The sequence below is a fragment of the Ranitomeya imitator genome, chromosome 8 (assembly GCF_032444005.1).
Source record: "Ranitomeya imitator isolate aRanImi1 chromosome 8, aRanImi1.pri, whole genome shotgun sequence".
Lineage (NCBI taxonomy): Eukaryota > Metazoa > Chordata > Amphibia > Anura > Dendrobatidae > Ranitomeya > Ranitomeya imitator.
The window spans coordinates 136,347,367-136,362,235 of NC_091289.1; the positions used below are offsets into that span (position 1 = coordinate 136,347,367).

At 42.6% G+C, this 14,869-nt stretch overlaps 1 protein-coding gene across 3 annotated transcripts in view; it reads right to left on the minus strand.

Moving 5' to 3' along the window:
* VAV3 (vav guanine nucleotide exchange factor 3) overlaps positions 1–14,869 on the minus strand; it is a 237,549-nt gene that overhangs the window by 43,082 nt on the left and 179,598 nt on the right. For all 3 annotated transcript variants that reach the window (XM_069737388.1, XM_069737389.1, XM_069737387.1), the window contains exon 19: positions 11,588–11,630. In XM_069737388.1, the coding sequence (XP_069593489.1) occupies positions 11,588–11,630 (43 nt within the window). The remainder of the gene's footprint in view (positions 1–11,587; positions 11,631–14,869) is intronic.

The window sequence follows — 14,869 nt, forward strand, 5'->3', positions numbered from 1 at the left end:
GTATATAAGATCTGTGTATTTCAGTACCGCTGTTGTCTTTCCTCATTAGCGCAAAGCAAAGGTACTTACCTATTGATGGTTTTCTGAAGATGGAGAACTTAATTACTCCAACTTCTCCATTCTGTGAGTTGACATATATCGGACTACACTGGGATGACATCCGAATGCAATTTGATGTTGTGCACGCACCCATAGACTTGTATGGGTGCACGCCGTCTGATATACGCTGCCAATTGCATTGATTTCTTTCTCATGCCGACTCGACACGAGAAAATATACACTAGTTGACACTGCTCCATAGTTTAACATCGGTGCAAGAGTTATCCGATGAGACATCACATGTTCAAGTTATACACTGGCTACTCGCCAGTGTGAGCGAGCCCTTAGGCTACGTTCACATTTGCGGTGCGTCGGGCGCAACCGCGGGGACGCATGCGCCATGCGCCCCTATATTTAACATGGGGGGCGCATGGACATGCGTTGTGTTGCGTTTTGTGACGCATGCGTTTTTTGGGCGCAAGCGTCAGGGCGCAGAGGACGCTGCTTGTTGCATTTTTTCTGTGCTATAAAAATGAACGCATACGTCACAAAACGCAGCGTTTTGCATGCGTTTTTGCGTGCGTTGTGCGTTGCATCGCCGACGCAGCACACAACAACGCAAATGTGAACGTAGCCTTACTGCAATTCTCTTGTATGCTTGCAAGTTTCCTTTTTCCAACAGACTTCAGCTTACTCCAAAGATTTTCAACTGGAGTTAGATCAAGACTCACTGATCACAACAGTCCTATTTTCTCCCTTTTTGACTCTTGTGAATTTCTGGATGTGTGAGTTGGGTTATTATCCAGCTATAGAGCCCAATAAGCTTGACTAAAAGCGGGTTTCCTTACACTTGGGAACACATTTCACTGTAAAATGCACTAGTAATCCTTTGATTTCATTGTTCTTGTAACACATTCAAGTCCCAGAGGCAACAAAGCAGCCAAACAAAACTGTAAGAAGAATGCACTCTTCTTTATAAGCTTCAACTTATAGCCTATAAACATAATGCAGTTAAGCACTGAAAGAGATCTAGTGCGGCTTCATCTGTCTATTGTACACATTCATACAGGGATTGTTGTTTTTCTATATAAGTCACTAATTTATGCCTTTATAATAGGGTCCTCCTTAGTTTTTTATTTCAGCTCAGCCCTTATGTTATACAGTATGTTCTACATTTTCAACCAACTTTCATTGCGTTCTGTCATTAAAGGGGTGCTGTCAAATTAATAAATTGCTTTCATTAGTTTGCAATTGATTTTGCTTTTTCAATCTGTTGTCATTCTCCTGTAATGACAGGCGTTATCTTTTATAGTGTACAGCTAATTTCCATTAACCATGAACCTCAACCACCAGACCCTGGCCTAGAGTGAAAAATAGTTACATTTCAGGATGAGTTAACTCTTAACATCACAGTCAGTTCACTCAAGCCCATTGCCGCCGACTACGACACAGATAACAGCTGATCGGCGGGGGTGCCAAGTGTGTCGGACCCTGACTGATCAGACATTAATGAGCTATCCTGAGGATAGGTCATCAATGAAAAATTAGTGGACAACATCTTTAAAATCTTGTAAAATCACCAGCCTGTGGTTTTCAGAGCAGGTCTGCAAATCAGGGCTTTCTGCTCTCCCTGTTCAGATTTGTGTGTTTGTGCAAATGCCCTGCTAGGCTACTTTCACGCTAGCGTCGGTACGGGCCCGTCGCAGTGCGTCGGGCCGACGTACCGACGCATGCTGTGAAGTAAAAGCACAACGGGGGCAGCGGATGCAGTTTTTCAACGCATCCGCTGCCCCATTGTAAGGTCCGGGGAGGAGGGGGCGGAGTTCCAGCAGCGCATGCGTGGTCGGAAATGGCGGACACGACATACAAAAAACGTTACATGTAGCGGTTTTTTGTGCCGCCGGTCCGCCAAAACACGACGCATCCATCGCACGACGGATGCGACGTGTGGTAATCTGTCGCAATGCGTCGCTAATGAAAGTCTATGGAGAAAAAAATGCATCCTGCGGGTAACTTTGCAGGATGCGTTTTTTATCCAAAACGAGGCATTGTGACGGAGGCCAAACGACGCTAGTGTGAAAGTAGCCTTACCTGCAAATATAGTGATAACAGTGTAGACTCTAACGCAATCTACTGAAAGATAAATGTGTTGCAGCGGAACTTGTGCTGAGCTTTATAGTTCTACTAATACAACAGTTCTACTATTCGCCAGAGTTGTCACTCAAGGATGAGATCCCGCTCTGCTAGAATCCAAGAAGTAAGGAATCCAACATTACATTGTTTTGAGATGCTCCAGAGAAAACTTGAAAATACTGCTTTAATTTCCCTATTTCCACCATGTTCCATAAGGTTAATAATTTTTTCAAGAGTAAATTTCTTGGTAAAATTTCAAATTGTTGAAACTGAGATGCCAAGGTCTTTGAAGACAATTTTGGACTCTTTAGACTGCTTGTGCTTAGTGATCATAGCATTTATGTTCTCTCTTGTCTTTGTGAGCAGTGAACAGAGAATAAAACTGATCTTTTTAAGCATTAAAGTCACCACTTATAGGCTTCATAATATCATGTGAACATTTACAAGTTTCGGACAAATGAAGTCTAATTTCTAATTAGTCACAGGTTATTCTGATTATCTCCTTTGCTTTCAATTGAACAAATGGAGCCATTAAAGGGAACCCCAAAATAGAAGGTGTGCTAAGCCCACTAGCATCAGGGGCTTATCTACAGCATTCAGTAATGCTGTAGATAAGCCCCCGATGTATCCTGAAAGATGAGAAAAAGAGGTTAGCTTATACTCACCCAGGGGCGGTCCCGGTCCGATGGGTGTCGCAGTCTGGTCCGGGGCCTCCCATCTTCTTACGATGACGCCCTCTTCTGGTCTTCACGAGAAGCTCTGGCACAGGCGTACTTTGTCTGCCCTGTTGAGGGCAGAGCAAAGTACTGCAGGCATCGGGCCTCTGTGACCTTTCCCGGCGCCTGCGCACTGCAGTACTTTGCTCTGCCCTCAACAGGGCAGACAAAGTACGCCTACGCCTGAGCCGCAGCGTGAAGTCAAGAAGAGGACATCATCGTAAGAAGATGGGAGGCCCCGGACCGGACCGCGACGCCCATCGGACCAGAACCGGACTGGGACCGCCCCCAGGTGAGTATAATCTAACCTCTTTTTCTCATCTTTCAGGATACATCGGGGGCTTATCTACAGCATTACAGAATGCTGTAGATAAGCCCTGATGCTGGTGGGCTTAGCTCACCTTTGATTTTGGGGGTGATAGGTTCCCTTTAGTCATGTTATGCCCTAGCATTGTTTTAAATGTTGTATCCTTTTTTACATGTGCCCAATCTTTATTTTGTTATCCTTGTTTTTTTCTGCACCAAACATGTAAGTTCCTAAACAATTTATTTCAAGAGGTATTTTAAATGGCGTACTTATTATTCAGGAATGTCAATAATGTTGACCATAGAATATACCCAAGAGCTGCACTTAAAATTCTGCTGGAACTCTCCAGCTGCACCATTCAAACCCATAATTTTATATACACACATACCTTTTTTATATAAAAACAGTAAATATATCCACATCTTTAGGATTTTTAATAAAAGTGATCAGTTGTTTCCAACCTGTGCTTCCCTGTGAACTGTTTTCTTATTGACTGAAGCCTCCATTCTCTTCACCTCATATTACTATGCTTTTGTCTTTTGGCAGAATGTGACATAAAGCATTTCATGTTACATTCCAGTACTGATTTTTTAGAAGGTTCCTGCTACTCATATAAGCACATTGCAGCTGCTCTAGAGACCCGGGTTATGTGGAAGTAAATTCTCATGGCTTCCATTATTCATTGATAACCTTCTGCTTTAGATTCGTTTATACTCATTTCTCTTTACACTTTTGATTGTCATAATTTATGTAGATTGACTCACATTAGTACATTTAGGCTATGCATATTAGGTCAGATTTTTCACTCACCACAGTGTAAAGTAATTTTTGGCTTACCCAACCCTCAAAGGGTTATTGCCTGAATCACATTATTTTTCACAAAGCACAGTAAAAGATCAACAAAGATTATTTTTTGCACTATTTTGTCTTTTTTTCTCCATATACCCATTTGTGGTTCCATCGTCACATAGCTGAAAGAGTGCCCCTATTCCTACATTGCTATAACTACATTTCCCAGCAGCACCCTGCTCCATGTAGTGCTGCACACCCCTCCCTCCCTATCCTGTGTGCTTCAGACTAGCCCTATCCTATGGCTGACTGATAAATGTGTAAAACAGCACAGGTTTTCCAAAACAGCTCTGCTAAACAATAGCATTAGTGCAAATGTGTACAGCCACACAGGAGCCTAAGAAGTAAGGAGCCCCACTTTCAACACCAAAGCAGCAAGCAGTTTCTGTAAGGTTGCTTTTACATTGCCTTTAGTACACGCTAGGTGGCCCTGTTGGGGCATATGTCCAAAACCCTGCCCCCTTGCAAAACGGGATTCAGGGCCACAGTCTATACGTCAAGTGTCCATTTCCAGTAGGCGTACACATTCGAAAATGATGCATGGCAGAGTGCATGTTCGTTCTGCTTTCACTATTATAGCCTTTGACCATGTCGGTGCATACGTCTGAATCCCGCTTTGTGAGGTGGATTGGGACATATGCCCCGAAAGGGCCGCGGAGTACGTATAAAACATAATGTGAGAGCACACTTAAAAACACTTAAATAAGTGCAGTATCATGAGGTATTGGATGACAAAGGTCCCATAGGTTTTTGAATGGAGGCCCACTTCTGTCAGTGTCTGCCCCCCCGGCTTGGCTGCATCTAACACAAATATTTCACACATTATCATGCTAAGCTGTTGTTCTGTGTAATTTATGGCCATGTATACAACTCTGCCTGAAAGATTTTTATCTACTGTCATCCACATCAACATAGCTTTAGAAGTGTTTTTACATCATTGCTTTGTTAGCTAGCTTTAATTAGAAATCAACAGTCCTTCCCTCAGCTCTCTCTGCCTGCACAACGGAGCACCGCAGAGCTCACACAAGTAGGGTTGATGGCTGCTTCTAACAGCTCAGTGGTGTGAAACTACAAAATACCGCACCGTCAGTGCACCTGTCACAGTTTAGTGCTTCATTGTGCAGGCTACGAACAGTGGAGTGCAGAACTGTTGTTCTTTGCTGGAAACCAGCTAACAGAACAATAATGTAAGAACACACATGCGGTGATGTTGATGCAGATGGCAGAAGATAAAATCAGGTTGGCAGACTACTAAACAGGATCATACAATGCATAGAAGAATAGAGTGTATTCTAATCGTAGAAAATATCCTATGTCAGTGATATAAGCGTAGAAGAGCTGTGCTGGAAGCCAGTGAGAGACCGCCCTCACCGCACATGGTCAACTAGGAGAAGCAGAGCTACATCAAGGTGGACCTGATAGCAACTGGAGGGTAAACAGAGCTTGGAAGCCCATCTACATGGAGTGATGTCAATGATGTGTGTATTAGCAACAAGTTATATTGACACAAATCAATATATATATATATATATATATATATATATATTATAACACCAAACTGTGATATTGGGAATATTTTTTAAGGCTCCTTATGCAGTTATTATGATTACGGTGCTTAAATGGAAGGTTTATAATAATTTTACATATTTTGCTTACACTGAGGCCCACATCTACATGGATTTTCAGAGAGTTATAGATAATATAGCAGGGTGTTTCCAAACTTTGTGCTAAATAATGGTGGTAATTAATTCTTCTAGAATGAGTACCTCTCTAATAAGGCAGACAAATGCCCGTGAAGCAATGTTTTTGGTAAAGTCTCACAGGCTATAGGCACTGCAATACCAAGCCGCACCACACAAATCTATATTACAAGACCTTAATTAGAACATTTCAAAGGTTTCTCATAAATAAGAGAGTAAAACTATTAATTATAGTTGTTCTGATTTATTACAAGTTCAATCATTATTGTTCAATTATTGGAAATTTCAGAGAAGCTGGATACTCTTTATTTGGTTAGCAATTTAACTTGGACCATACACGATAGGAAGGCACACGGTCCCTAGTTCAATTAATAATTAACAACTAAACAATCTTTCAGTAACACAAAGTCAGAGTATAAGGCGCTAAGTTGAAGGCTTCGCCATGAAAACTTCATAATGGAAAATTCCCCTTCATTCATATAATACATTCGTTATTAAAAATATTTAGTATGAAGTATTGGAATTCTGCTTACTCTATGTGTAAAGGAGTTTTCCAGTTCTTTAAAATTGATCGCCAGCTCCCTGCCTTGTGGGCTGTATAACAAAATATTATAACAGCACATCCAGCTGACGTAGGGGCTCCTGTCATCGGGCTCCTCATCTGTCGGCCCCGGCCCACTGCATGCCTCCTATGGAACGTGTGCCACAGGTTCGCCACCACTGGCATATCATATACCAGTTACATAGTCTCCTATATACTGTATGTAATATATAATGTGCACAGACATCAGATCTTATACAGGATAGGTCACCAATATATCATATAGCAGTCACACTTCTCCGGTGTCCAGCGCCATTCTGCCCCTCCCCAGATAGACGCCATCACTCCTCAGACTCTACGGCTCACGTTATGCGACGTGGAAGTCTCTTTTACAATGTAAGCCTATGGACCCTTGTTATGAGCCTCATTCTTACGCTCCATAGTCTTATATTGTAAAAGTCACTTCCAGGTGACGAGAAGAGGAGTAAAACGGCGCTGGTCCAACAGATGGTGGCAGTAGGTGAGTATATTAATCAGATGACATACACTACACTAACATTCACTCTGGTTCAGGGCTCACTCCCACTTGCATTGTAATCGGACGAGTGCAATTTGATAAAAAAAATCGGATTGCACTTGGACGAATGTTAAACTATGAGGCAGCCCACATCTGCGATTATTTTCCCATGCCAATTTGACATGCAAAAACAATTTGCAGCATACCGCGACTGCATCAGAGAATCGGATCGCATGCACCTATATAAGTCTATGGATGCAAATGAAACATCGACCTGCACTCAGATATCACCCGAGTGCAATGCGACTACACCCAACATCGGCAATGGAGGAGATGGAGAAAAATAATTTCTCCATCTCCTCCGCAACTGTGCTACGACTCTCTGATGTGAGAGGATCGGAGCACAGAGCACTCTATCACACCGGATGTGACACGCTAATGTGACTTCGGCCTTAGAGAGAAAAAGTCAATATAAGGCTTCTTTAGGTGAACTGTTTTGTCTATTTTACAGTAGATCAAGAATACATTAAAGGGAACCTGTACCAGTTTTATCACATATCAACTAAAACCATCACCTTATTCAGCTGCATTCCATGAATGGTTATATAACCCCCTAACTGCCCCTGTATACCCCCCCCCAAAAAAAACTGCAAGATTCCTCCCAGCAATGTGGATGATGCGAGGCGTCATCCACGTCAATTAAAGAACGGCAAGCACAGCTGGGGGAGGGATGGAGAGGCCTGAAACCACTCCTATTGTACCGGTCCAACCCGACTACCGTACAGAGCGGGAGAACTTAAAAACGATTTTGGGGGTGTACAGGGGAAGTCAAAGGGTTATATAAGCATTTATGGAATGCAGCACAGGCGCTGAATAAGGTGATAGCTTTAGCTGATATATGACAAAACTGGTGACAGGATCCCTTTAATCAATTCGGAAGACAACATGTAATTTGCCAGGCGCATACTGTTTGTTTCCCGAGGTTAATTTTATGTAGTTCCTCTATCACTGCAGATTGCTGAATCGTGATAGAGCACTGTGCACACGCTGTCAGCAAAGTAAGAATTTGCATAGTTATGGACACCTCTCTCAGTGGCACCCCGGGAGAAGTGAATGAGAATCTAATCAGCATTCGACCACAACTAGCCCATCATTATTTTGGCTTTATCTTTTTACTCCCGTTATGAAGTAGCCATAGGTAAATACAAAAAAGATGGGCCGCTGCTCATGGGCCACTGATATGTGCTTGCCCCCTAGGCCAAAATTTGCCAGCCAGCCCCTGGCATTACTTAACCCCAGACATTAATTTTTTTTTATCTTATAGCCACAGGGGTCAAGAAGGTTGATGTAAGAAAAATAGTTTATGTTAGGCCTTGTGATCAGCTTATTATCAAGAGACAATTTAAAACAGTAGTCAATTTTGTTGGCCATGTAACAAGGGACAAGGCGATTGGCAATCTATTCAAATATTTCCTGAGCCAAATTAGCAAACTTTGGCCAGTGAGCAGTATAGCATGGCACAGCAGTAAACTAGGAAGGCTTTAGAAAATCAACTCTTATTAACGCATTCAATCACAAGTTGGTCACATTAGTGTCACTTGTCAGCTTATAAAAAATTCTCTGAACTGTACAATAATCAGTAATAATATTTAACCTAATTTAAAAAAAAAAAACAAGAGATTTGAAACAGAAGAAGGTAGCTGGAAGTTTAATGTGATTTATCTGTAGAAATACAAAATTAATCTAGATATAGGCTGACTATTATAAATTGATCTAAATAATAACATTGTTATACAACAAAAGAAGAAAGGAGCAGCACAACCCCCCACACCAACGTAGAGGAAATCCAAATTAACACATTCAGGTCCGATATGGCAGTCCGAGAAAGAGAAGGAGGTGCTATTTGCATGAAAAAAAGTCCATATGAATCCAAACAGCAAAGAAGAATCGCAAATGCACTCACCAACTGCAGTTAAAGGTGTTTATTCAAACACAAAGCAGGACATCTTCACGGCACGGGGGAGAGGGAAATGACCAGAGGGAGTGCGGCAAACGAGACGACGGCCGTTTCGCGCTACACAAGAGCGCTTCTACGGGTCCCGTAGAAGCGCTCTTGTGTAGCGCGAAACGGCCGTCGTCTCGTTTGCCGCACTCCCTCTGGTCATTTCCCTCTCCCCCGTGCCGTGAAGATGTCCTGCTTTGTGTTTGAATAAACACCTTTAACTGCAGTTGGTGAGTGCATTTGCGATTCTTCTTTGCTGTTTGAATAACATTGTTATGCACATTTCGCAGAGTTGAGGACATAATAGCCAACTTTTGGAGGTTGTAGTACAGGAGATTTTTTGCACAACCGCAGCACCTTTTGCAGGCCACATCCCACTTCCTGCCACTGAATGTGCATCTTAATGGCGGGTCCACTTCTGAAGAAGGCAGTGTGATGAAACGTGCGTTGGGGAGGACGTCATCCAGGAAAGGGAGACATCTACTATTCTAGTGAGTATTACCTTCTCTATCGTTGGATTTATTTTATACAATTACCTATGGTCTCTATTTCATATCTATAGCTATTGTTATTTCTATTGTGCTCTTATAACCTTGTGTAGGAATACATACACCTACATTATGCATTTACGGTGACACTCTTTTGGAGCTGTTTTGCACTTGCACTTTATTACCTGATATATAATCTATACAACTCCGTATATGCAAGTTACTACTGGAGGATACCTTTGTATTAATATAACTTTTATTAATATATTTTTCACTTAGCTATCAACATATTTGTTGCATATTGAATGGCACTCATCATTTCAGCTTGGATTGGTTCCATTGATTGTAAACATTTTTTATTACCGTACATTGATTTGTTGTACTGTTATTTTTACCTGTTTACCAATAATAAAAATTACTGATTTTTTTATTGCATTACATTTTGGACTTTATGGTCGACTTTTCTTTTCATTTCTTCTCTTCTTCTAAAGATAAAGCACCCCGTCATCCTGCACATTGCAGCTTTACAAGAGTTCCTGCTAAACTATCGTGGCTCCCAGAATATTTGCTAATTTTTGGGGCTTGTAGGAAGCCTCACCCTCATCTCGGAGCCTCCCACGCGTTCCAGATGAGTATTAACAAATATTAAAGGGAACCTGTCACCCCCAAAATCGAAGATGAGCTAAGCCCCCCATTCTGTAATGCTGTAGATAAGCCCCCGATGTATCCTGAAAGATGAGAAAAAGAGGTTAGATTATACTCACCCAGGGGCGTTCCTGCTGCGGTCTGGTCCGATGGGCGTCACGGTTCAGGGCCTCCTATCTTCGTAGGATAACGTCCTCTTCTTGTCTTCACGCTGCGGCTCCGGTGCAGGCGTACTTTGTCTGCCCTGTTGAGGGCAGAGCGAAGTACTGCAGAGGGCAGGCGACGGGCCTCTCTGACCTTTCCCGGCGCCTGCGCACTGCAGTACTTTGCTCTGGCCTCAACAGGGCAGACAAAGTACGCCTGCGCCAGAGCCGCAGCGTAAAGACAAGAAGAGGATGTCATTGTAAGAGAATGGGAGGCCCCGGACCGGACCGCGACGCCCATCGGATCGGACCGCCCCCCCCAGGTGAGTATAATCTAACCTCTTTTTCTCATCTTTCAGGATACATTGGGGGCTTATCTACAGCATTACAGAATTTTGGGGGTGACAGGTTCCCTTTAACAAAGCCGCAGAGACTTGTAAGGTTTATATTTAGGACAAGAGTAGCGCTCTGTCTGCACAAAATGCAAAGGGTACATGGTAGTCCTCTTTATTCCACAGTACTCCATATTCTAGACTAGTAGGAATCCCATTGATAAACCCATTCTACTTGCAGATCACAATTTTATGGCTCGAGCTTGAAAAAACTTCATAAAAAGCAACTAAGCTTTTAAAATTGTACATTTATTTTTAATTCTAAGCAGATTAGTGGGGATCCTGGTCCTGACACCCTAACTGATGACTCAAAAACCTGCTGAGTAAAGCTCAACTCAGGGAGAAGAGCACACAGTTTTGTCTGAGAACGCACACAGAGCTGGGTTAGGAGTCAACAAAAGCATAGACATCGTAGTCTATGCTTTCCACTCAACCCGTCACATAGTCTGTGTGTGTTCTCAGGCAAGAGCTGTGCGCTCCTTTGCCTCCTGAGCGACACACCGATCTGCATGAAATTTAAAGTGCACTAAAGTATAATGTCCAGCAGTCCTCGAAACGTTCTTGCATTTGTAGAATTTTTATTTCCAGTAACTGTGTATTTTCATGTCCTTCTCCTATTATCCAACTTACAGAAGGTCATAAAAATGCAACCCGTTGTCTAGCGGCAGGGAAAACTTGCAGCCATTGAATTTTTTATAAAGCTTCTGTAGAGACCATCCTAGTAGACGTATTTTTGATTTTCTTTCTAATAAAGAGATAATTCTATTCATTGCAACTAATTAATTCCAAAAGCTTCCAGCATGGTTTATACTGGTGAACACGGAGAATGGTTCCTGCTGAGCGTTGTGTTAGCGCAGCTCATAACTATCTATTGCACACAATTACAAGTAATGGAGAGCACAATATATGAATACGTAGAGCAGAAAATAACCCATAATTAGATAGTCACCCTGGAAGGCTTTATATCCAGAGTTATATTATTGTAGCTCTAAAACTATTATCGGTCGTACAAAAAAAGATTTCTCATTTTATTTATTGTTTGCCTCTAGAGAAGGAGCAGAAAAATCAATGTAATATGGGTGATGTCACGATAGATAGAACTTTATAGGACCTACCTGAATCTGTGTGTCTTACAGACTTTGAAGGACCATTTTCTCTCTAGAAAATAGAAAAAAATAAATTAAATAATTGAGAATATTCAAATCATTCTGATCTAAAGAAAAGAAGAAGGGCGGCCCCGATGAATTTTTTGGGTCAGTCTAGGTTCTGTTTTGGGTAAATTTTTAAAAGACAAAAGTGAAAAAAGAGAAAGGAGAGGACATCTAACATAACCTAGACAGACCCCAATCAATGAGGACCCTCTGCTTCCCTTTGCATCACAAGTTCAACAGGCTCGTATTTATTAATTCCATGTGTCTGCTCCTATAAAATGGAACAAACGGAATGTCTGAATGGAAGCATCAACAGAGCCTTACCCAACAGCCAAATCCATTAGTGAAATTTTACATGAAATGACATTTACAATACAGCTTTTATATATATATATATATATATATATATATATATATATTTAACACCTTAAAGGGAATCTGTCAGCAGGTTTTTGCTATGTAGTCTGAAGACAGAATGCGGTAGGGGTTAAAACAGACCTGGGCAAGATGCGGCCCGCGGGCCGCATCAGGCCCGCCTGATGATTTTTAACGGCCCGCCAGCTAGCTGTCAGTTCTGACAGCCGCCGCCGGCACCGCTCGGCCAGCCGCCAGATGCTTATGAGGGCTGGCGGCTGGAGTGAAGGCCCCGAGGTCATCCACACGCTGCGCATTGCAGCGCATACAGTTCCTCCATACGGGAGTCCTCCAGGGTCAGGATGTGATTGACACAGCATCAGGAGCCATTGGCTCCTGGCTGTGTCAATCATTCTTGTTTCCGGAGGCAGCATTATGCCACCGGTCACAAGAGGCTGCGCTTCGCATCGGCCCTGTACGTCACGTGCGTACGTCACCTGCGTACGTCACTCCACGGCCGTGCGGGATGCTGCGGTGAAGAAAGTTGCTGGCTGATGGTCTCCATCCTTCGGGTGAGTATCAGCGGTGGTCTCAGCAGTGGCGTATCCAGGGGGCCCCCGGGCGCAGCCGACAGTGCAGCACTATATGGGGGCCATAACATTTGTGCAGCACTATATGGGGGCCAAACTGTTTGTGCTGCTGTATATGGGGCCATAACATTTGTACTGCTGTATATGGGGCCCATACTGTTTGTGCTGCTGTATATGGGGGCCATACTGTTTGTGCTGCTGTATATGGGGCCCATACTGTTTGTGCTGATGTATATGGGGCCCATACTGTTTGGGCTGCTGTATATGGGGCCCATACTGTTTGTGCTGCTGTATATGGGGCCATACTGTTTGTGCTGCTGTATATGGGGCCCATACTGTTTGTGCTGCTGTATATGGGGGCCATACTGTTTGTGCTGCTGTATATGGGGCCCATACTGTTTGTGCTGCTGTATATGGGGCCCATACTGTTTGTGCAGCACTATATGGGGCCATACTGTTTGTGCTGCTGTATATGGGGCCCATACTGTTTGTGCTGCTGTATATGGGGGCCATACTGTTTGTGCTGCTGTATATGGGGCCCATACTGTTTGTGCAGCACTATATGGGGCCATACTGTTTGTGCTGCTGTATATGGGGCCCATACTGTTTGTGCTGCTGTATATGGGGCCCATACTGTTTGTGCAGCACTATATGGGGCCATACTGTTTGTGCTGCTGTATATGGGGCCCATACTGTTTGTGCTGCTGTATATGGGGGCCATACTGTTTGTGCTGCTGTATATGGGGGCCATACTGTTTGGTGCAGCACTATATGGGGCCATACTGTTTGTGCTGCTGTCTATGGGGCCAAACTGTTTGTGCTGCTGTATATGGGGCCATAATGTTTGTGCTGCAGTATATGGGGCCATAATGTTTGTGCTGCAGTATATGGGGCCATAATGTTTGTGCTGCAGTATATGGGGCCATAATGTTTGTGCTGCAGTATATGGGGCCCATACTGTTTGTGCTGCAGTATATGGGGCCCATACTGTTTGTGCTGCAGTATATGGGGCCCATACTGTTTGTGCTGCAGTATATGGGGCCCATACTGTTTGTGCTGCAGTATATGGGGCCATAATGTTTGTGCTGTAGTATATGGGGCCCATACTGTTTGTGCTGCAGTATATGGGGCCCATAATGTTTGTGCTGCAGTATATGGGGCCATAATGTTTGTGCTGCAGTATATGGGGCCATAATGTTTGTGCAGCACTATATGGTGCAAGTGTCTGTATGGGGCATTGCCCATCATATGTATCATGGAACCCGCCAGCTGTAATGCCCCATGCAGATGGCCTTATTATATATATGTATACTACAGTATTGGGTAAAAAGGAGTTAATTATATTAGTCCGGCCCTCTAAAACCATCCAAATTTCTCATGCGGCCCCATGGCAAAATTAATTGCCCACCCCTGGGTTAAAACAAAGATTTCAGTGATGCCTCTCTTATCAAGCCCCAAGAATTAGTTGCTTCCATGGATTGTTTTAGTGTCTGGAGCTGATCATTGCTGTGTCTAGATGGTTCTATGAGCCTTAGTCCGACATAACCCCTTCCTGTGATAGGCAGCTCATTATCTATCTATGCAAAATTGTATATAGAGAGCCTGGCGTGGGCGGGGTTAGCTTCCTCAGCTCTGCTTCATGCTCAATCTAAAAATACTGATAGTGTCAGTATGGCTGCACCCAGTAATCTAAGTGATACAACACTGGATTCAGCCTCTCTTTGCCTACATCACGCTGCTCTCAGATGAAGTAGTAAAAACCTGCTGACAGATTCCCTTTAACGACCGGACTATTTTGAGCCTTAATGGATTAAGTTTTTTTTTCTTCTAGTCATTTCAAAAGCAACATTTTTTTTTGCTTTATGCCACATAAGGACAAGTTCTATATTTTAATGATACCATTTTGGAATAAGATTTAATTAACTGAAAAACTTTTTTTTTATTTGTTTAAGAGTGGAGAATGAAAAATAACAGTAATTTCACAATTTTTTTTAGGCCAAGAAGAATTTTTCCATTTTCACTCCCTTTGTTTGAAATTGGAATGATCAAAAACAGCCATTCCAGGATTGTATATATATATACATTTTTTTTTTAATTTATAAGGTTTACAGTGTGAGTTAATTTACGTAAAAACTTTACAGCTTACATCATTAAAAATGTAGTGATACTAATATTGTGTACTTCTTTATATTTTTTTGTAATAGCATAATTTTTTGTGTCTTTATTTTTTATATCTGTTTAATTATTTTAAAAGAACTTTTTACACTTTATATTTAATCCCACTAAGGGTCTACACCAGGGG